We start from the raw sequence: 24837 nt of genomic DNA on the forward strand, positions 1-24837 counted from the left end.
GCAGTATGTTCCACTTGTAAAACACGCTTGGATAGTTGTTTATACTGGCTTTTAATATCCAGGACAGCTTGCTGTAGTGCAGCAGCATGCAGCTGTGCTTGTTCTTGAAATAATGGCTGGACGGTCTCTTTCACCGCTCTAACAATGTCCTCATAGGACAAGGAATGCCCCGGGGTAGAGGAGGGCAGTAACGAGCCTAGGGCAGCGGATCCAGCAAGGGATGGAGAGACGCTGGGCACAGGGGCCAAGGGAGGAGCTGAGGTAACCGCCGTTCGAGCTCCGGCCTCCAGAGAAGCCGCGGCGGCCATCTAGGAAGCCGAGCCACGGCTTTCAGATTTGGCCCGTGGAGGCTTTCCCTGCATCGTGGGAGCTAAGAATCGGTCCATAGAGGGGGGCCGGATGTATGGGGAGCGGGCCGGTGTGAGTGACCGCACAATGGACGCCCAAAGCGGGCGATATGTTAGAGGTCAGTGGCTGCAGGCACCGGAGCTTCTAAGCAGCGTGTCACTCCATGCGGTGCCGGAACCGGAAGAGCTCCAGAGTCCAATTTAAGCTTCTCACACTCACTTACAAAGCACTCAATCTTTCATCTCCCATTTACAACTCTCACCTTTTCTCCTTTACACTCCCTCCCGCTTCACAAATGCATGTTGCCTCTCCTGCCTGATTACCTCATCCCACTCGCTCCAAGATTTGCACTTGTTGCTCCCTATCTCCGGAATTCTCTACAAAACTTCAAACGGGCTCTCAATATCCATCACTTCAACAAACCCAACCGTCTCTCATCCTAACCCTCTGTTCCATACTCACAGTCTACCTCATCTGTCACTCCTCATTAGAAGGTAAGCTCTCACAGGCAGGGTTCTTTCACCTTATGTGCTTTTCCTTTTCGTCAACACACCCAACCCTCAGTTTCCACCACCCTAATGCTTATTTCAATGTCAGGTCACAGATGCAGCAGTGGTTATAATCCATGTACATGTCCTGCATTGTCTTGGACGGTGGGCGCTGTTTTGTTTTAATCATTTGTTCATGTACTTTGGTAGGAGCTGCAGTACCTTTGTGGCACCATAAAAATAAATAACCCATTTTGAGTCGTCATGGGAGACACTGCATAAACAATGCTGGCCAGTGTCAGAGATTTTACACAGGTATGGTACACATTGGTGGACAGTGAAAAATACATTGCTGCACACTTTATAATAGGATTTTAATTACCTACCGGTAAATTCTTTTCTCATAGTCCATAAGCGACATTGGGGGAGACTTAGTACTATGGGGTATAGACGGGGTCCAAAGGAGCCAGTACACTTTACATTTCTTCACTAGGTGTTCTGGCTCCTCCCCTCTTTGCCCTCAGGAGAGGATGCATATTTCTACGGCTCCAGAGAATTTTCTTCAGTGCCCGAAGGAGAAAGGACATACTTGAGAGAAGGAACATAACAATAAGTGGTGAGATTTACACACCACAAACACAAAACAACCAACAACGGCTGGAAACAACAAACAGCAACAACTGAAAAGGTAACCACACAAGAGAACCTGCAGAAAAGTCAACGTACTGAGGGGGGCACCCAATATCCCTTATGGACTAAGAGAAAAGGATTTACCAGTAAATAATTAAAATACTATTTTCTCTAACATCCATAAGGGATATTGGAGAGACTTCGTATGATGGAGGAGTCCCAAAGCTTCCAGAATGGGCGGGAATATGCAGAGACGGGCCAGGGTTTCAAACTTGTAGAATTTCACAAAAAAGTGTTCTTCCCTGACCAGGTAGCAGTTCGGCATAGTTGCAAGGCCGAGACTCCATGGGTAGCCACGCAGGAAGAGCCCACCGATCTTGTAGAGTGGGCCTTCAGAGACTTAGGAACAAGACTGCCAACACGTAGGCCTGTTGGATAGTAAGTCTAAGCCAACGAGCAATGGACTGCGTCGAAGCAGGACAACCCTTTTTCTGCGCATCATAGAGCACGAACAAGGAATCAGTCTTTCTGATCCGAGCCGTTCGCTTGCCATAGATCCTCAAGGCTCGCACAGCATCCAATACCTCCGGAGGAGCAGAGAGGCCAGAACTTGCCGGAACCACAATAGGTTGATTCAAGTGGAAAGCATAGACTGTAGAAATTCCAATACTACATTCAAATCCCAGGGGGCAGTGGGCGGCACAAAAGGAGGTTGAATGTGAAGTACTCCTTGCAAGGTGGTCTGCACATCTGGCAATACTGCCAATTTCTTCTGGAAGAAAACTGAGAGGGACGAAATCTGGACCTTAATGGAACCCAAGCATAAGCCCTTATCCACTCCAGTGTGCAGGAAACGGAGGAAACGTCCCAAGTGGAACACCGCAGGCGGACACAAATGTTCCTCGAAAGAGACATATCTCCTCCAGATATGATGATAGTGTTTTGACGTCACAGGTTTCCTGGCCTGAACCATGGTAGCAATTACTCTTTTGGAAAGGCCCTTGTGAGCTAGAATGTTCCACTCAACCTCCATGCCGTCAAAGTCGACGTAAGTCCAGGTAGATGGACAGTCCTTGTTGAAGACGATCTCTTCTTAGTGGTAGAGGCCAAGGGTCTTCGGCGGACATGTCCAGATCCGTGTACCACGCCCTCCGAGGCCAATCCGGGGCAATCAGAATTGCCTGGGCTCCCTGATTTGCTCGAGCACCCTTGAGAGCAACAGAATCGGAGGAGACAGGTAGGCCAGCCCGTAACGCCAAAGCGATGTCAGTGCATCCACTGCCCTCGCTTGAGGGTCCCTGGTTCGTGAGCAATACCAGTGAAGCTTCTTGTTGAGTCGAGAAGCCATCATGTCTTTTTGTGGGCAGCCCCACCGGTCGATGATCTGCTGAAACACCTGATGGTGGAGCCCCCACTCCCCCAGGTGGAGATCGTGACAACTCAGGAAGTCTGCTTCCCAGTTGTCCACTCCCAGAATGAAGATTGCTGACATTGCTCTTGCATTTCTTTCTGCCCAGGAGTATCTTTGACACCTCTCGCATGCAGGCTGTGCTTTTTGTCCCTCCTTGCCGACTGATGTACGCCACTACTGTGGCGTTAGCCGACTGTACTTAGATTGCGTGATCCTTGTGTAGAGGAGAGGCCTGAAGCAGAGTATTGTAGATCGCCCGGAATGTTGATCGGAAGGAGGGTTTCGTGGGCTGACCACCTGCCCTGGAACTGAGCCCCTTGAATGACAGCTTCCCATCCTCTCAGACTCGCATCCGTCGTGGAGGATCCAATCCTGAATTCCAAAACTCCGTCAGTCCAGGAGATTAGAGGACTGCAGCACCACAGGAGGGAAATCCTGGCCTGAGGTGACGGCCATATTATCCGGTGCATCTGTAGATGTGATCCGGCCTACTTGCTCAGGAGATCCAATTGAAATGTTCTGGCATGGAACCTCCCATATTGGATCACCTCCTATGAGGCAACCATCTTCCCCAACAATCTTATGCAAAGATGGCTAGATACTGGAGCAGGTCGGAGTACCATGCGGTCCATCTCCTGAAGTGTTCTCGCCTTGTCCTCCAGGAGGAACACCTTCTGGGCCACAGTATCCAGTAACATCCCCAGGAACAGGAGCCGCAGAGTTGGCTCCAGGTGGGACTTCGGTAAATTGAGAATCCACCCATGGTGTGACAGAAGTTGGATAGTGCTGTTGATATGGACCAATAAAAGCTCCCTGGATCTTGCTTTTATCAGGATATCGTCTAGGTAAAGGACAACATTGACCCCCTGGACCCAGACCTGGAACATCACCTCCGCCATTACCTTTGTGAATACTATCAGAGCTGTGGACAGGCTGAAGGGTAGTGCCTGAAACTGGTAGTGATCGTCCAGTAGGGCAAACCGCAGATAAGCCTGAAGAGGTGGCCAAATTGGAATATGAAGGTAGGCATCCTTGATATCCAGGGAAACCATGAATTCCTGTTCTTCCAGGTCAGCAATCACTGCTCTTAAGGATTCCATCTTGAACTTGAAAGCCCTGAGACAAGGGTTCAAGGACTTCAGATTCAAAATGGGCCTTACCAAACCGTCCGGCTTCGGTACCACAAACAGGTTGGAGTAATAACCCTTTCCCCGTTGTTGTATTGGTACTGGAATAATGACGTGGGACTGGACCAACTTTTGGATGGCCTGTTGCAACGTAACTTACATATCCTCCAAAGGTGGCAAGCTTAATATGAAAAATCGATGGGGAGGAGCACAGTCAAACTCCAGCTTGTAGCCCTGAGAAATTAAGTCCCTAACCCAGGTATCCTGGCAGGAGCTTTCCCAGATGCAGCCGAACTCCCAAATCGAGATCCGTTCAGGGTGAGTGGGCACAGTCATGCTGAGAACTTAGTGGAAGCAGAACTGGTGCTCTGTTCCTGAAAACCGGTGTTCGCAGGTCTTCTTGTCTTACCTCTAGTGCCTCTAGCTACATTGGAGGCACCTCTGGTCCTAGATCAAAATCTGTTAGACCGAAAGGACTGAGCAGACTGCCCCAGGTCGGAACGCCTGTGAGAATCGTGGATTTCCCTGCAGTAACATTAGAAATCCACATATCCAACTCAAACCCAAAGAGCCATTCCCCAGAAAAGGGGAGAGCTTCCACACTGTTTGATCTCTGCATCCGCTATCCATTGATGCAGCAAGGCCCTGCGCACCGACCCTGCCATGGCAGAGGTCCTAGCATTAATATTGCCCATCTCCTTGAGAGAGTCACACAGGACACGTGCAGTGTCCTGAATGTGCTTCAGGAGAGTCACCATAGTGACCAGAGGCATATCCCTGTAGAGGCACTCCTGAATTTGAGAAGCCTACGTGTGAATGGCATGGGTCATCCAGCAACCCGCTAGGACCGGCCTTTGCTAAACACCTGCTGCTGTGTAGATAGACTTTAGTGTAGTCTATTTTTCTGTCCCTAGGGTCCTTTATGGTAAAGGATCCCGGGACAGGCAGCACCGCCAGTTGAGAGACTGTTACGTCAACCCCCAGGGGTTCTTCCCAGGATTTCCTACCTTCAGGAGCAATATTTGACAATTTTTTTTTTGTCTGGATTTTTCCAGGCTAACTTAAACAGGTCATCTAACTCTGTAGAATCAGGGAAAGCGACATTAGGCTTGTTCTGTGGAAATAAAACATGCTGTGACGCATCCTCTAGAGCAGGGCTGGCCAAACCGGTCCTCGAGATCTACCAACAGTTCATGTTTTCCAGGCCTCCTGGAGATCTGTAGAATTGTCAGTTAGGAATGAATGCAGCACATCTTAATTAGTAATGACTACACCTGTGCACCAGCTAGGTGGTCTGGAAAATGTGTACTGTTGGTAGATCTCGAGGACTGGTTTGGCCAGCCCTGCTCTAGAGGGAGTTTTAACACGTCCCGTATAGCCAGAATGAGGGGTTCAATAGTCTGAGCAGAAGTGGAATCCCCACTAATGGGATCCAAATCTTCCCCATCCTCCTGTACATACTCATCTGAATCAGAGAGTACAGCAGGTAAACCACGCTTTTGTGGTCCCGAGTGAGAGAGGGGGGCTGTGTAACATCTGCCCTGGCAGCTAAGTCTGCAACAGCCTGTTGTAGTAGCAGAGTTTTTTTGAACATTTGCAGTGAGTTGTGAGGACATATCAGACATCATATTTTTTAATAAGGGCCTAGCCAGGAAGGCTCTTGCCGCCCCCCCCCCCCCCCCCCCCCCATCCCCCTCACTGTGTTGTGCAGATTGCCTGCCTTGTTCACATGAAACAGAATCAGATAAGGGAGAGAATCTGGTGTGTCAAACACTGCATAGTTTGTTTACACCCATGTTCACAGTAAATCACAATGACATACACAGACAGTAATACTTATCAAGCCTGCCCTTACTGTATGTGAGAGGGAGATAGAGAGAGACCAGCACACATCCCCAGTGAGACTGTCTGTCAGCTTAGTATATCACAGTGAAAACCTATGATTACTGTATAGGACATAGATTGTGTACAATAGCAGCTCTCCCCCTTTGCTACACCCTGTACCAGTTTTCCAGCGTGTCTTGAGTGTCAGAAGGAGCTGTGTGAGCCTGCTGCTGCAGTAAGCAGAGGAAGGTGCCAAAAGGAATTGGAAATGTTGTCACACTAAGCGATAGGCTTGGTAAGCAATATCACCTAGTGCTTTACCTCATGGTCCGATATCACACAGGGAAGTCATGCCGCAGCTGGGCAGAGCATGCAGCTTTGGACGATGAGTCCAAATTGAACTGCATGCACGGCCGAGACAGAGGGTCGTTAATACTAGTCTTCAGCTGCATACACTGGGCAATATAGTGAACTATTCCTAAGTATGTACGCACCTTTAGCCTTTGAGGTATTCTTTGCTAGAGTTGTTTATAGGTTAAAAAAAAAAAAACACACAAACAAAACAAACATGCCTACAGCTCATAGCTTTGCATTTTGACATTTGTTTAAACGTTATTAGAAGTTTCTAAAAGTTTAAGGGGTATATTCAATTAAAGTCGGATCCATTCCGACATGTATTTGTCGGAATGGATCCGACAACCCCTATTGAATCCCCATCTTAATTCGACTTTTTCAAATCGAATTAAGATGGGACGCAGAGGAGGAGAAGGGGGGCGAGCCGAGGGAGGACAGCCGGAGGGCATACAGGAGACATCAGCGCTACCGTAGCGCTGCAGCAGGATGGCACTCAACCGCCCGACCTCACTGCAGCTTCCACCCAGCTCCAACAGCGTGCTGGAGCCGGGTGGAAGCTGCCGTGAGGTCGGGGGGTGAGTGACATCCAGCTGCAGCGCTGATCGTAGTGCTGATCTCCTGTATGGCCGCCGGCTGTCCCCCACCCCACCACCACCTCGCCTCTTCCGGGGCCATCTCATTCCAACATCATTTTGATGTTGGATTGAGATAGTCGAAAAGGGGGCCAAAACCTGTCGGATTTGGCCCCGTTTTCGACATCAACACGTGGATCGTCAGCTATTCCGCCGATCCACGTGCTTTTCGACAAGTCGAATGCCTCGACTTGTCGAAAAGCTCTGAATAGGTCGAATCAGGATTCGACCTTAAAAAGTCGAAAACTGCCGTCTTTGACAGACGGCAGTTTTTTCGACTGCAATTGAATATACCCCTAAAAGGCAACATTTGTTTTATGTTGAGAGGCTTTTTAAAACTTACAAAAAATATTTTTATTTCGATATAAACTTTTTGATATTTAGGTTCCATCCAACTAAAAGTTGCAAGTAAAAATAAACCAGTTCCCAATGATGGGGTCCATCCCACAGTGCTAGCTCCTCTTACCAGAAGTAGCTCAATAGACAAATACTATGTAAAGCAGACCTAGGCAAAGTACGGCCCGCAGGCAACATGCGGCCCTTTGGCAATCCCTGTCCGGCCCCTCTCCACCCACAGGCTCCCTGCACCATGAATGCTCGGATCCAGCAGGACGCGCTGTGAATCACAGTCCTGTGTGTGCCTCAGCCAATACTGAAATGCTATTGGCTGAGGCGCACACAGGATGAGTGACTCACAGCGCATCCTGCAGGACACATTCATTCCCCATTGCCCACCTCCCCTGTCAGTCACCACCAGCATGTTCCCAAGGCGACTCCTGATACGTCCGCCGTCCTTCCTTGCCTGACAGCACACCACTCAGTCAGCACCACAAGTACTGCTTGTGGAACTTGAAGTCCCAGGTTCGATTGTCTCTTAATTTTCTTGTATAAATACCCAGCGCTGGATCTGGTGCACTTAAGACCTTCTTAATTAGGTTGGCGTCTTCCCCTTATTCCCGTATCCGTCAGGTAATGTATGCAACTCAATTAAAAAGAAGGGGTGTGCACCACAGTGCATAAAACCCCTAATTTATTAGGACAACCCCATACAATTAAGTATAGAATCACGTACGAACAGTAGCGGTATAAACCACCGCAAGTAACATCAGCATCATTGGTTCGGCCCTCCAACACAGTTGCGATTTTTCATGTGGCACTCTATAGAAATTAATTGCCCACCCATGATCTAAAGAGACAACTTTAAAAAGGAACCCACCATCGCTACTATAGTTTTTCAGTACAGTACTTACTAAGCAGTTGTGTACTCTTATTAGCAGGAGTTTCTACCAATTTTTTGACCATATTGGTAAAGTGATTCTCCAGAATGTGTATAACACTTCTTGTACTTTCACAATGTGTAATAACAAAAAAACAGCCAAAAGACTACAGTATAAATTGGATTTATAGAAAATGATAAAATAGGATTTTAATACCTACCGGTAAATCCTTTTCTCGTAATCCGTAGAGGATGCTGGGGTCACCATAGAACCATGGGGTATAGACTGGATCCACAGGAGACATGGGCACTTTAAGACTTTCAAAGGGTGTGAACTGGCTGCTCCCTCTATACCCCTCCTCCAGACTCCAGTTACAGGAACAGTGCCCAGGGAGACGGACATTTCGAGGAAAGGACTTGTTAAACTAAGGTGAGATTCATACCAGCTCACACCACAAGCATGCCGCACCACGTGGCATTCAACAGAACACAAGGCAACGGCATGAACAATATCAGCAACAGGCTGATCATAACGTAATACAACGTGTGTGTAACTACAACAACTGCAGATACAGTACGCACTGGGACGGGCACCCAGCATCCTCTACGGACTAAGAGAAAAGGATTTACCGGTAGGTATTAAAATCCTATTTTCTCATACGTCCTAGAGGATGCTGGGGTCACCATAGAACCATGGGGTTATACCAAAGCTCTAGAACGGGCGGGAGAGTGCGGATGACTCTGCAGCACCGATTGACCAAACTTGAGGTCATCATCAGCCAGGGTACCAAATTTGTAAAAAAAAAAAACTTTGCAAAAGTGTTTGAACCTGACCAAGTAGCAGCTCGGCATAGTTGCAATGCAGAGACCCCCCGGGCAGCCTCCCAGGACGAGCCCACCTTTCTAGTAGAATGGGCCTTCACCGATTCCAGCAACGGCAATCCAACTGTGGAATGAGCATGCTGAATCGTATTACAGATCCAGCGTGCAATGGTCTGCTTGCAAGCAGGACACCCAATCTTGTTGGGAGCATACAGGACAAACAGAGCGTCTGTTTTCCTAACCTTAGCCGTTCTGGCGACATAAATTTTCAAATCTCTGACCACGTCCAGAGACTTCAACTCGAGCAAGGCGTCAGTCGCCACTGGCACCACAATAGGTTGGTTCATGTGGAAAGATGAAACCACCTTCGGCAGAAATTGCTGACGAGTCCACAATTTCACTCTATCTTCATGGAAGATCAAATAAGGGCTCTTGTGAGACAAAGCCGCTAACTTGACACCAGCTTTGCGGATGCCAAAGCCAACAGCATGACCACTTTCCAAGTGAGGAACTTCAACTCCACCTTCTGTAAAGGTTCAAACCAATATGATTGAAGGAACTGCAACACCACGTTAAGATCCCATGGTGCCACAGGGGGCACAAATGGGGGTTGGATGTGCATCACACCTTTCACGAAAGTCTGAACTTCTGGAAAGGAGGCCAATTGTTTTTGAAAGAAAACTGATAAGGCTGAAATCTGTACTTTAATTGAGCCCAACTTTAGGCCCGCATCCACACCAGCCTGTAGAAAATGGAGAAAACACCCTAGCTAAAATTCTTCCGTAGGAGCCTTCTTGGATTCGCAGAAGACACACATGTTCTCCAAATACGGTGGTAATATTTCGATGTTACTCCTTTCCTGGCCTGAAGAAGTGTGGGAATGACTTCACTGGGAATACCCTTTCGAGCTAGGATTTGGCGTTCAACCGCCATGCCGTCAAACGTAGCCGCTGTAAGTCTTAATACACACACAACCCCTGTTGTAACAGGTCCTCGCGTAGAGGAAGAGGCCAGGGATCTCCTATGAGTAATTCCTGAAGATCTGGATACCAAGCCCTCCTTGGCCAGTCTGGGACAATGAGGATCGCTTGAATCTTTGTTCTTCTTATGATCTTTAGAACTTTTGGAATGAGAGGGAGTGGAGGAAATACATACACCGACTGAAACACCCATGGTGTCACCATAGCATCCACTGCTATTGCTTGAGAATCCCTCGACCTGGAATAATATCTCGGAAGCTTCTTGTTTAGCAGAGAGGCCATCATGTCTATTTAAGGAATTCCCCAATGACTTGTCACTTCTGTGAAGACTTCTTAATGGAGGCCCCACTCTCCTGGATGGAGATCGTGTCTGCTGAGGAAGTCTGCTTCCCAGTTGTCCACTCCTGGAATGAAGATCGCTGACAGAGCGCTTGTATGCTTTTCCGCCCAGTGGAGAACCTTTGTGGCTTCTGCCATTGCCGCTCTTTTTGTTCCGCCCTGGCGGTTTATGTGCGCTACTGCAGTAATATTGTCCAACTGGATCAGTACGGGCTGACTGCGAAGAAGATGTTCCGCTTGTACAAGGCCGTTGTAAATCACCCTTAACTCCAGAACGTTTATGTGGAGACAAGTTTCCTGGCTTGACCATCTTCCTTGGAAGTTTTCCCCCTGTGTGACTGCTCCCCAGCCTCGGAAACTTGCATCCGTGGTCACTAGGATCCAGTCCTGGATCCCGAACCTGCGTCCCTCTAGGAGGTGAGAATTGTGTAGCCACCACAGGAGTGATATTCTGGTCTTGGAGGACAGGATTATCCTTCGGTGCATCTGCAGGTGGGAACCGGACCACTTGTCCAGCAAGTCCCACTAAAACACTCTGGCATGAAATCTGCCAAACTGAATGGCCTCGTAGGTCGCAACCATCTTCCCCAGCAACCGAGTGCATTGATGGATTGACACTCTTGCTGGTTTCAGAATTTGTTTGACCAGACTCTGAAGTTCCAGAGCCTTTTCCACTGGAAGAAAAACTCTGTAGTTCTGTGTCCAGCATCATTCCCAAAAACGACAACCGCATCGTCGGAATCAACTGTGATTTTGTCAAGTTTAGGAGCCAACCATGTTGCTGAAGAACTGTCAGGGAGAGTGCAACGTTTTGCACCAACTGGTCCCTGGATCTCCCCTTTATCAGGAGATCGTCCAAGTACGGGATAATCGCAACTCCTTGCTTGCGAAGGAGAACCATCATCTCCGCCATCACTTTGGTGAAAATCCTTGGAGCAGTGGACAGACCAAAACGGCAACGTCTGAAATTGGTAATGACAATCCTGAATTGCGAATCTCAGGTAAGCCTGATGTGGAGGGTAAATGGCAACATGCAAGTAGGCATCGTTTATGTCCACCAACACCATAAAATCCCCTTCCTCCAGACTGGAGATCACTGCTCAGAGAGACTCCATCTTGAATTTGAATTTCTTTAGGTAGAAGTTCAGGGATTTCAGGTTTAGAATTGGTCTGACCGTGCCGTCCGGCTTCGGGACCACAAACAGGCTCGAATAAAAGCCTTCTCCCTGTTGTGACTGGGGAACCCCGATGATGACCTGATATTGACACAACTTTTGTATTGCGTCGCAAACTACCGCCCTGTCCGGAAGAGAAGTTGGTAAGGCCGATTTGAAAAAATGGCGAGGGGGAACGTCTTGAAACTCCAGTTTGTACCCATGGGATACTATTTGTAAAACCCATGGGTCCAGGTCCGAACGAACCCAGAACTGACTGAAGAGTTTGAGACGTGCCCCCACCGGTGCGGACTCCCGCAGAGGAGCCCCAGCATCATGCGCTAGATTTGGCAGAAGTCAGGGAGGACTTCTGCTCCTGGGAACCCGCCACGGCTGGTGATCTTTTACCCTTTCCCTTTCCTCTAGTGGCAAGGAAGGAAGAACCTCGCTCTTTTCTGTATTTATTGGGCCGAAAGGACTGCATTTGATAGTGGTGTGTTTTCTTTTGTTGTGAAGGAACGTAAGGCAAAAAATAAGATTTTACTCACCGGTAAATATATTTCTCGTAGTCCGTAGTGGATGCTGGGGACTCCATAAGGACCATGGGGAATAGACGGGCTCCGCAGGAGACTGGGCACTCTAAGAAAGATTTAGTACTACTGGTGTGCACTGGCTCCTCCCTCTATGCCCCTCCTCCAGACCTCAGTTAAGGAAACTGTGCCCGGAAGAGCTGACATTACAAGGAAAAGATTTTGGAATCCAGGGTAAGACTCATACCAGCCACACCAATCACACCGTATAACTTGTGATAACATACCCAGTCAACAGTATGAACAACAGAGCATCAGACAAACCTGATGCAACCATAACATAACCCTTATTTAAGCATTAACTATATACAAGTATTGCAGAAGAAGTCCGCACTTGGGACGGGCGCCCAGCATCCACTACGGACTACGAGAAACAGATTTACCGGTGAGTAAAATCTTATTTTCTCTAACGTCCTAGTGGATGCTGGGGACTCCGTAAGGACCATGGGGATTATACCAAAGCTCCCAAACGGGCGGGAGAGTACGGATGACTCTGCAGCACCGAATGAGCAAACACAAGGTCCTCCTCAGCCAGGGTATCAAACTTGTAGAACTTTGCAAAAGTGTTTGAACCCGACCAAGTAGCTGCTCGGCAAAGCTGTAATGCCGAGACCCCTCGGGCAGCTGCCCAAGAAGAGCCCACCTTCCTTGTGGAATGGGCTTTTACAGATTTTGGAGGCGGCAAGCCAGCCGCAGAATGAGCCTGCTGAATCGTGTTACAGATCCAGCGAGCAATAGTTTGCTTTGAAGCAGGAGCAAGACAAAACAAAATTTATCCTGCACCAGACTAAATATAATTAATTAATTCAATAACAGAAACCAACTAAACAAAAAAAACCATTAAACCCGCATCAGCGGCTATTTTAACGTTGGAGGTGCTCCTAGGAATATGTACCAGATACATGTTAATTCAGTGGGAGTGGAAGAACCCACATCTCACCAAAAGAAAAGAAATTCCTTTGTTTGGAGCACTCTTTTAAACATTCAATGTGAATTGAAATGAGAAATTGAATAAATTAATACTTAACTTTTATTATTCCTTACTTAACTAAAATTTAAGAGGGATTGGTATATGTATCTCAAATTATTGTATCCCTATATAAACAGTGGTAGAATATAAAATAGGAGCAAAAACAATGGTAGAATATATATTGATGTGATTGCTCAAATAGTAAAATAACAGTGATAGTAATCTATCCGACCATTCAGACAGACAGCAGTGGTGATATTTGTATACTCTTGTAAAGTCAGAGGATTCATGACCATTGAGATATCACCAATAAGTTCAGACTAATAATGTGCGTCTGAGTTTCATCAAGCGGTGTAGCTATTTCTATATGAATTCATTAGATCAGCTAATCCCCCGACCTCAATCAAAATTGTACACAAGGACTGATCCTTTATCATGTAGCAAAAAAATATATATTATCCATATCTAGTGTTTTAACATATGTTGTATCACAATTGTATGGAGCAGATATAAATGCATAAATAGCCACCTTGTATTGGGGCTAACTTCCAATCACTAAGTCACACAATCATATGAGTCAATAGACATACAGTAACATTCAAAATCGACAGAGTATGCATTGCAAATCCTGTAATTTGTTCAAAAATTAATCCAAGATCTGGAAGTACATTGCTACATAAACAGTAGATGTGTTGTGTACCAAATGTGGAGGGGAGGGGGGAGAGAGAGAGACAAAAGGATAGACACTCTAGTCAAATAATCCCATCTGCTGTCCAACCTCATCCAAGAGCGGAGGAAAGATGAGAGTAGGACCGTCAACTGTGCCGTAGAAATAAGAAAACAGGCACTCTGGCTAAAAGCCCCGTCGTGGTGTTAGGTAGGCCCTGATGCTAATAAGCCTTGCAGGGTCTAAATGCGCCACTTGAGCCCGAGCCAGGGGCCGAAATATACTCTCAACAAAGATTTATGACTAATAAAATCAATACATCTGTTTTATATCAAAGTTTAGGATATAGAAATCCTATTTGGTATCTCTAATATAAATATAGGCACCTTGGTTGCACCTTGCCAATTGCCATATTTTTCAGAAACGATGTGTACCTATGAAGAAGAATTATTCTGGTAGAGATATACCTATATATAGACCAAAAAAGGATAGTAGGCACTCCTAGTTCACTATTCCCATCTGCTGTCTGGCCTCATCAATTAGAGCGGAGGACAGATGAGAGTGGGATCGTGGGCTGTGCCAAGAATTGAGAGAGAAGCGGAGGGTACCTTGAAAACCCGTAGGTGGTGTTAGGCGGGCCCTGATGCTAATGAGCCTTGCAGGGTCCGGATGCGCCACCAGGTATCAACTGTCCGTCCGTGAAAAAAAGGCAGGGAGAGAGGACAGGGGTTGTAAAGAGTGCCAGATCGTTGTCTCAAGTGTGACTCACTATACCTCACCGCCGGCAGGAGCACCCAGCTTGTTGGATGCATACAGGATAAACAGTGAATCAGGCTTTCTGACTCCAGCCGATCTGGCTACATAAATCTTCAAAGCCCTGACTACATCTAGTAACTTGGAATCCTCCAAGTCACGAGTAGCCGCAGGCACCACCATAGGTTGGTTCACAGGAAAAGGTGACACCACCTTTGGCAGAAATTGCGGACGAGTCCGTAATTCTGCCCTGTCCATATGGAAAACCAGATAGGGGCTTTTGCATGACAAAGCCGCCAATTTTTGACCACTTTCCACGTGAGATATTTTAACTCCACGGTCTTAAGCGGCTCAAACCAGTGAGATTTCAGGAAACTCAACACCACGTTAAGATCCCAAGGTGCCACTGGTGGCACAAAAAAGGGGGCTGAATATGCAGCACTCCCTTTACGAACGTCTGAACTTCAGGTAGAGAAGCTAGTTTTTGTATGAAAGAAATGGATCGGGCCGAAATCTGGACCTTAATGGACCCCAATTCTAGGCCCAAAGTCACTCCCGACTGTAGGAAGTGAAGGAAACGGCCCAGCTGGACTTCCTCTGTAGAGGCATTCCTAGCCTCACACCCAGCAACATATTTTCGCCATATACGGTGATAATGTTTAGCCGTCACGTCCTTCCTAGCCCTTATCAGCATAGGAATAACCTCATCCGGCATCCCTCTTTTCTACTAGGATCCGGCGTCCAACCGCCATGCCGTCAAACGCAGCTGCGGTAAGTCTTGGAACATACAAGGTCCCTGCTGCAACAGATCCTTCCCTAGAGGCAGAGGCTATGGGTCCTCTGTGAGCATTACTTGCAGCTCTGTATACCAAGTCCTTCTTGGCCAATCCGGAACAATGAGTATTGTTCTCACTCCTCTTTTCCTTATGATTCTCAGCACCTTGGGTAAGAGAGGAAAAGGAGGAAACCCATAAACCGACTGGAACATCCACGGTGTCACCAGTGCGTCTACAGCTATCGCCCGAGAGTCTCTTGACCTGGCGCAATACCTCTGTAGCTTTTTGTTGAGGCGGGATGCCATCATGTCCACCTGTGGCAGTTCCCACCGACCTACAATCTGCACGAAGACTTCTTGATGAAGTCCCCACTCTCCCGGGTGGAGGTCGTGCCTGCTGAGGAAGTCTGCTTCCCAGTTGTCCACTCCCGGAATGAACACTGCTGACAGTGCGCTTACGTGATTCTCCGCCCAGTGAAGAATTCTGGTGGCTTCTACCATCGCCACCCTGCTCCTTGTGCCGCCTTGGCGGTTTACATGAGCCACTGCGGTGATATTGTCTGACTGAATCATAACCGGTTGGTCGCGGAGCAGGGTCTCCGCTTGACGTAGGGCGTTGTATATGGCCCTTAGTTCCAGGACATTGATGTGAAGGCAAGTCTCCTGCCTTGACCACAGCCCTTGGAAATTTCTTCCCTGTGTGACTGCCCCCCACCCTCGGAGGCTTGCATCCGTGGTCACCAGGACCCAGTCCTGAATGCCGAATCTGCGACCTTCGAGAAGGTGAGCACTCTGCAGCCACCACAGGAGAGACACCCTGGCTCTGGGGGATAGGGTCATTAACCGATGCATCTGAAGATATGTGATCCGGACCACTTGTCCAGTAAGTCCCATTGGAAAATCCTTGTATGGAACCTGCCGAAGGGAATGGCCTCGTATGATGCCACCCTCCTTCCCAGGACTCGAGTGCAGTGATGCACTGACACCTGTTTTGGTTCTAATAGATTCCTGACCAGTGTCACGAGCTCCTGAGCTCTCTCTATCGGGAGATAAACCCTTTTCTGGTCTGTGTCTAGGATCATGCCTAGGAGAGGCAGATGAGCTGTAAGAACCAACTGCGACTTTGGAATATATAGAATCCAGCTGTGTTGCCGTTACACTTCCAGAGAAAGTGATACGCTGTTCAGCAACTGCTCTCTTGATCTCGCTTTTATGAGGAGATCGTCCAAGTACGTGATAATAGTGACACCTTGCTTCCGCAGGAGCACCATCATTTCCGCCATTACCTTGGTGAATATTCTCAAGGCCGTGGAGAGACCAAACGGCAACGTCTGAAATTGGTAATGACAATCCCGTACCGCAATTCTGAGGTACGCCTGATGAGGTGGATAAATGGGGATATGAAGGTATGCATCCTTTATGTCCCGAGTCACCATAAAATCTCCCCCTTTCAGGCTTGCAATAACCGCTCTTAGCGATTCCATCTTGAACTTGAACCTTCTCAGGTATATGTTCAGGGATTTTAAATTCAATATGGGTCCGACCGAACCGTCTGGTTTCGGGACTACAACATGGTCGAATAATAACCCCCTCCTTGTTGAAGGAGGGGAACCTTGACCACCACCTGTTGAAGATACAATTTGTGAATTGCAGTTAACACTGTTTCCCTCTCGTGGGGGGAAGCCGGCAGGGCCGTCGGTGAGGGGGCATCTTCTCAAAGTCCAGCTTGTATCCCTGAGACACAATATCTATTGCCCAGGGATCTAACAGGGAGTGAACCCACTTGTAGCTGAACTTACGAAGGCGTGCCCCCACCGGGCCTAGCTACGCCTGTGGAGCCCCAGCGACACGCGGTGGATTTTTGTAGAGGCCGGGGAGGACTTCTGTTCCTGGGAACTAGCTGTGTTGTGCAGCTTCTTTCCTCTGCCCCCGCCTCTGGCAAGACTGTGTTATGTAGGGCTTACAACCCGGTGTTTTAGGGAACGGATGGCAAATCATCGACTATCCATTAGAACAGCCATCCAAACGGGCATCACCGATAAGCCGGTTGCTCGACATTACCTCCAGAGAGGTCATCAGGTGGCAAACCTGAAATGCAGGTTGATTGATTGGGTCCCACCACTACCGAATGGGGGTGACCGCACTTTAGCCCTACGTAAAAGAGAAAGTTTTTGGATTTCACACCTCAATACTGTCTCACCGAAAGGCCTCAACGAGCACTCTGCTATGAATGTTTTCCTATAAATTGCTCCCCTATGAGCTATTTACTCAATGAATCTTAGGCTTGGTATTCTGTGATTACATTGAATTAGATTTACCATGATAGTAGTTGTGTGCGACACAGCATGGACTTCCATTGGATAACACATGCGATTGTAGATCGCATGTGATACCAATGATATTACGTTATGGTTTATTTAGTTATTTGACTTTACGTAAATTTTGTATTAATTTTTATTAGTTATTTTTCAATTATGTTTTGTGGAGGTTTAGGTTCTCCGTCCTGTGTCGCAACAACTTATATATATATATATATATATCTTTTTTTATGATGAGTATTCAGTGAGTTTTTGCCTGTATACTATGACCACCACGTTCCATTTACAGCATTTATTTAGAACTGTGTCTCTGAACATACTGACTGGGTGTGACTATACCGGCACAATTTGGCAAATGGATTGGCTTTTATGAATTCAATGGTTTTCTATCACCGTGAGCAGATACGGATATGCATGGTTATATATCTTTTAGACAACTCCCTGGAATACAATAATCCCTTGACAACTAAGGTACTATCTGGTGATTTATTCCCCCGGGTACTGGACTATAGTGGATATTCCTTTTATTATCTAGTTTGCTGTGGTGTACCAGAGGATGTATTTTTTGGTATATAAGCGGCAGCGCACAGCTCCTGAGCAGCGGAGCGGAGTTTGTCTGTGTATAGAGTATGAGTCCTTTTTGTCCCAGAGCGGCCTCCGTAGAATACGAGACTGTTGAACATGGCACTTCCGGGCTCCGGGCCGTGGAACGCATTGCGTTCCAAGCGCGGCGCGATCAGCGGTTTGACCTGTCCGAGCTGTGTTAAACAGCACGGAAAGTCCCTGTAGTTGCCCAGTAAGTATCCCTAGCTGTGGAGAAATTTGTACATTTAGGACGTTTACCCTGAAGTGGGAAAACGTGAAGGGGTACCTGCAGTGGTCTGCTCCGCTACTTCCTGTGTAGGGGTATATAAGGCCAGTCCATTTGCTGGTAAGAGGTGTGGCTGTATAGGGTGTCAGGATTTCTTTCACCATAGGTGAGTGCTGAACTATGTATGAAGTAGCGGTCAGTAGGTCTATGTATATTGGTAGCCATTAGAGGAAGTATGAATTGTTGGTATTATCTTTACAGTGATTTCCAAGGTTGTCTGAGTTGCTCCATGATTGTGAGTTTAAGTAATCATACCTGTAAGTATGACAGTCTATGTTGTTTCACTCTTGGCTCCTGGTATATGTGGATCTTTCATTTTAGCAGTGTATGTGGCTATGCACACACAGTTAAAAAAAAAATAAAATTTTTTTTTATATATATATATAAAAAACTCATCTTTGCAGAATCCCATTTGAATTAAGCCTGACTAACCGTACAGCATATTTACTGTCTGAACATGGCATATTGATTTTCTGAGTAAGTGTATGATGTTACTGACATCCCCATACATAACAGCTGCTGCACATTTTTGAGATATCTATACCTCACATTGGCGTTAATTGACTAGTATTTGGTGCTGGTATTCACACCTGGTAAATATGGACAGAGGCATGGTGTTGTCTTTTGAACCACACTTGGTGCTAAGAGTCTTTTGCATTTAAATGCTTCCTGGCCGTGGTAGTCCATTCACGTTTTTTGTGTTTGTTCCTTTTATGTATGTAGTTATTTTATTTCATCTTTTGTTCTTTTGTAGTAATCAATATATGATGCTTTCAAAATATTGTGTATAAATGGAAGCCTGTCTTGATAAAGATCCTAGAATGAGGATCGAAACGTCGACCTAAAGAGCCAAATATCGACTGAAATAAAGCTGTTGTGAACAAAATTAAGTTGCAGACTGCTTGAACTCGACGAGTGCACCTCCACACTGTTGGACTCTTGTTTAAATATTGTGGGTCCATCCTTATAGGGAGATCCCCACTAGGGAGCACCTCATTGCTGTCTATTTTTCTGATGTGAGTGCAGGAACATACATGCTATATGTATGTATGTATGTATGTATGTATGTATATATATATCTATATGCATACTAGGGTCTCAATCTCTGCTGATAAGGTACCTGTCCACGCTGTCAGAGCGCTATAAACCCATGCCGACACAATCGCCAGTCTGAGTAGTGTACTAGAATGTGCACGCTATCTGCAGGATCCCGGAGAATAGCTAGTGCTACCTTCTGTACAAACGTGACACCCTTGGGGAAGATTCCCATCACATCCTGGCCCTAGTGGGGAAAGGATACTGCCTGAGAATTTTTTTTGTGGGAAGCTGCAGTCTCTTCTCTGGAGATTCCCGCTCTTTTTCCTCATGAGAGGAGGGAAATTTACCTCAGCTTTCTTCCCCTTAACATGTGTACCCTTGTGTCAGGGACAAATGAGTCATCAGTGATATGCAAATCATCTTTTATTACAATAATCATATATTGAATACCTTTCAGCCGTTTTGGCTGTAACTTTGCATTATCGTAGTCGACACTGGAGTCAGACTCTGTGTCGATATCAGTGTTTATTATTTTGGATAGTGAGCATTGTGAGACTCTGAAGGTCTCTGTGACATAGGGACAGACATGGGTAGATTTCCTGTCTGTTCTCTAATCTTTTGTGCAATAAATTCACCTCAGCACTTACACATATCCAAACAGGTGTCGGCGTTGTCGACAGAGACACCCCCTCACACACATTTGCTCCATCTCCTCCTTAGGTGAGCCTTTTACCTCAGACATGTCAACACACACGTACCGACACACCACACACACAGGGGATGCTCTATTTGAAGACAGTTCCCCCACAAGGCCCTTTGGAGAGACAGAGAGAGTATGCCAGCACACCCCCCCAGCGCTATATGACCCAGGAATCACACAGTAACTTAGTGTTAACCCAGTAGCTGCTGTATATATTGTTTTTACGCCAAATTTATGTGCCCCCCCCCTCTCTATCGTGCTTTTGCAGGGGAGAGCCTGGGGAGCTTCCTCTCAGCGGAGCTGTGGAGAGAAAATGGCACTGTGAGTGCTGAGGAAGAAGGCCCCGCCCCCTCAGCGGCAGGCTTCTGTCCCGCGATTTTGTGTAAAAATAATGGCGGGGGCTCATGCATATAACAGTGTCCAACTGTATATATGCTGCTTTTGCCAGAAGGTACTTAATTGCTGCCCAGGACGCCTCCCCCTGCGCCCTGCACCCTACAGTGACCGGAGTGTGTGGGTTAGTGTGGGCGCAATGGCGCACAGCTGCAGTGCTGTGCGCTACCTCATATGAAGACAGGAGTCTTCTGCCGCCGATTTTGACGTCTTCTTGCTTCAACCCGCCGGCTTCAGACTTCTGGCTCTGCGAGTGGGACAGCGGCGCGGCTCCGGGAACGGACGACAAGGTCAGGTCCTGTGTTCGATGGTGTAATGGTGTCCAGCAGCCTAAGAAGCGCAACCTAGCCGCAGTTAGTAGGTTTGCTTCTCTCCCCTCAGTCCCACGTAGCAGAGAGTCTGTTGCCAGCAGAAGCTCTCCGAAAATAAAAAACCTAACTAAAATACAGCTCTGGCCGGGCACAGATTCTAACTGAGGTCTGGAGGAGGGGCATAGAGGGAGGAGCCAGTGCACACCAGTAGTACTAAATCTTTCTTAGAGTGCCCAGTCTCCTGCGGAGGCCGGCTATTCCCCATGGTCCTTACGGAGTCCCCAGCATCCACTAGGACGTTAGAGAAAGGATAACTTACCCGCGGTAGCCGTAGATACCAAATCTGCGAGGCGTCACCAAACAAGACACCACCTTTATATGGTAGAGACTCCATATTCTTCTTGGAGTCAGCATCCGCATTCCATTGATGAATCCACAATGCTCGCCTAGCTGAGACCGCCATGGCATTGGCCTTTGATCCCAAAAGACCAATCTCTCACAGCTTCATTTAGGTAAGCTGCAGCGTCCTTGATGTAACCCAGAGTCAAGAGGATGCTATCCCTATCTAGGGCATCTATATCAGATGACAAGTTATCCGCCCACCTTTCGATGGCACTACTCACCCATGCAGATGCAACGACCAGTCTGAGTAGCGTACCTGTGGTCGCATAATTGGATTTTAACGTATTTTCCTGTTTACGATCCGCAGGGTCCTGACGGACTGCCGTGTCAGGTGACGGGAGAGCCACCTTTGACAAACCTTTTTTGTCTACAATGGGGGGCGATTCCCACTTTTCCCTATCCCCAGAGGGAAACGGATAAGCCACTGGAATCCTTTTGGGAATTTGAAACTTTCTATCAGGGCTTTCCCAGTCTTTTTCAACTAGGCTGTTCATTTCATGAGAGGGAGGAAATGTTATCTCAGGTTTCTTTCCCCTATACATACAGACCCTTTTATCAGGGACAGCCAGGTCCTCAGTGATATGTAATACCTCTTTAACCACCACAATCATGTACTGAATGCTCTTTGCCAATTTTGGATCTAATCTGGAATCGCTATAGTCGACACTGGAATCAGAGTCCGTGTCGGTATCAGTGTCTGCCAACTGGGCCAGCGTACGTTTTTGTGACCCGGAGGGAACCTGAACTTGTAATAACATATCCTCCACAGATTTCTTCCATGCCTGGGTCTGAGACTCAGACTTATCCAACCTCTTACTAATAAGAGCCACATTAACATTTAAGGCATTCAACACATTTACCCAATCAGGCGTCGGTGGTGCAGACATGGTCACCTCTGCAGCAGTTTGTGTCCCTAATACAGCCTCCCCCTGGGAAGAGCCTTCAGCCTCAGACATGTCGACACACGTGCCCCAATCACCCACAGACACACCGGGTATATAGGGGACAGACCCACAGTAAAGTCTGTTAGAGAGACACAGAGGGGATTTGCCAGCTCACAACCCAGCGCCAAATCAACAGGTCTGAAACCACTAAGAAATTGCCTCAGACCTGTAGCGCTTTAACTATCAAGTATATTGCACCAATTTATACTGTGCCCCCCCCTCCCCCTGCACCTTGATACTTGTCAGCAGTGTGAGGAGGACCAGCGTCTCTGCAGCCTGCGGAGCGGAAATGGCATTGTAAGGAGGAAGCTCCGCCCCCTTAATGGCACGCTTCTGTCCCGCTTTTTTAATAATTATACTGGCGGGGGTTAGGACAGTGCCTTGGCACTAGTGTCCCCTCTTGCCAGTGGTAGATTGAGGATTTTTATAGCTACCCAGGGCGCCAGATTCCCTTCACCCCGCGCCCTGAACCCTGTAGTGCTGTGTGTGGGAGCCTGGCGCGCAGCGTCCGTTCGCTGCGTGGTACCTCAGAAAATGCCGTCACTGAAGAAATAGTCTTTTCTTTGGTTACTCACCTGTCTTCTGGCTCTGAAAGGGGGTGACGGAGCATCTAGGCGTACCCAGCGATCAGCACCCTCAGGAGCTAATGGTGTCCTGTAGCCAGAAGTAGAGCCATTGAACTCACTAGAAGTTGGTCATACTTCTCTCCCCTAAGTCCCACGAAGCAGGGAGACTTGCCAGCAGCCTCCCTGAACATAAAAAACCTAACAAGTCTTTTTCAGAGCAACTCAGTAGAGCTCCCCTGTAGTGCGTCCAGTCTCACTGGGCACAATTCTAAAACTGGAGTCTGGAGGAGGGGCATAGAGGGAAGAGCCAGTTCACACCCTTTGAAAGTCTTAAAGTGACCATGTCTCCTGCGGATCCCGGCTATACCCCATGGTTCTATAGTGACCCCAGCATCCTCTAGGACGTATGAGAAATAGGCATTTTAAGATGGGATGCTTTCTGAGGAAGCCGCTGCACTGATATATAGGTTTTAATGAGTTTTGACACCTGTATAGCAAACCATTGGTACCGGAGATTTGTGTTATCCGTTCGGAATCTGAAAGCACTATACCCACCGTGTGCTCCAAAAAAAGCTGCATCAGACAGCACCAGCCGTCAAGAGATCGGCCATCCCTGGGTACTAATATATGTGTTGCAAGAAGCTAATTTATTCACTAGAAACAACATAATACTACCTGGCCAGGAAGGGACTCTTATAGCAGGTAAAAAATACTGCTTATGTTTTACTAACAGAATAGCTACAGATGAAATACTTTATTCGCTTTAGCCTCTGCTTAGGAGTATGCAACGAGCAAGATCCTGCAGTCCGCCCCATGCAGGCCAAGTCGCAGCGTATTACTAAGCAAATATATCCAAGCTCCCTGCAGCTGCTGGTAGACCATACATAATCACAGCCTACATCCACACTATACATGCTCACTCAGGATACATATACAATGAGATAGAATCACTGGAAAGAAACTATTAGGAGACATTACAAAGAAAAATATGATTTTTAATCTTTTAATTAAATTTCAACAGTATTTGATCTTTCCACTGTTAAAAGCATTTAATACAAGGGCAGTCTCAAGTTCCCATAATATATGCTGTGAGGAAGTCCATACTGCATTGACAGGGTGAGCCCATGAGGCTGCCGGCTTCATTATACTAAAGACCTCTTAACAGCATATTATGTAGGGTCCATCTCTAAGGTGTCATCTTGCTTTAATAAATTAAGGAAGCCAACTGCCCATACAATATTTACTTAAAGTTCTTTGCAAAGTCCTCTCCCTTTTTAATAGAGGCCTTCAGCTCACCCATAGCCTCAGCTACTAATTTCTCTTCAAAGGGAGACAGCTTCCCCAATCCCAGGTTCTTCTCAATGCCATTTTTCTGTTAAAGAAGAGAGACAACGGATTAAATTGCACAACAAATAGCATCTTCTACTTTAGCCAGCACATGAAAACAGGGTTTACAAAGCTAAGCGCCCATTACTCTATAGCATTACAGTAAAAAAAAATAAAAAAAAAAAATCTATAATAAATGAATGGCTTAGATAGAATGGCTATTAAATATGTAGAAATATGTTGCTCTTTAAGCAATGCAGTTAAGGGAAGACTTGTCTTCATATCAAACTAGTACACAGTGGAAGTGTTTTGGGTTTTTTTGAGAATCAAAATGGTGTACTGCAGGGGTGGCTAAACAGTCGATCGCACATGCGACCAGCCGATCGCGATCCGCCGCCCATCCACACGAGGCGAGGAGAGTGCAGCGTGCATCTCTCCTGCCTGCCGCTCAGTCTGGTCTCAGGCAGTGACGGCGGAGTGTATAGCTCAAATCAGGTGCCGGTTCGTTAGCCAATCAGAGATCGCGGAACGGCGCCTGATTTGAGATATACATGCTGCCGTCACCGCCGGAGACCAGACACAGGCAGGCAGGAGAGGCGCGCACTGCGCTCTCCACACAGCAACAAAACTGTGAGCAGCACTATGGAGGCATATCGGTATCTGACACTGTGGGGGCATACCTGGCACTGTGGGGGCATATGTGTTTGAGGTTTTTACCTGTGGGGGCCAATGTGCGAGTCAGTCATTACACTGTGCAGCAAGGCTATGTCCCTTTTTTGTTATACCACGCCCACTTTTGTTATGCCATGCCCCTTTTTTTGGACGCGCGTGCTATTATCCCACCTAGGTAGATCACAAAAGCTTTTCAGCTTTCAAAGTAGATCACAG

At 47.2% G+C, this 24837-nt stretch overlaps 1 protein-coding gene across 1 annotated transcript in view; it reads right to left on the reverse strand.

The window, feature by feature from the left end:
• Positions 1-23597: 23597 nt before the first annotated feature.
• MDH2 (malate dehydrogenase 2) overlaps positions 23598-24837 on the reverse strand; it is a 48185-nt gene continuing 46945 nt past the window's right edge. Inside the window, exon 9 of the mRNA XM_063953965.1 lies at positions 23598-23995. Coding sequence (XP_063810035.1) covers positions 23864-23995 — 132 coding nt within the window. The 3' untranslated portion in view covers positions 23598-23863. The remainder of the gene's footprint in view (positions 23996-24837) is intronic.

The sequence above is a fragment of the Pseudophryne corroboree genome, chromosome 2 (assembly GCF_028390025.1).
Source record: "Pseudophryne corroboree isolate aPseCor3 chromosome 2, aPseCor3.hap2, whole genome shotgun sequence".
Classification (NCBI taxonomy): Eukaryota; Metazoa; Chordata; class Amphibia; order Anura; family Myobatrachidae; genus Pseudophryne; species Pseudophryne corroboree.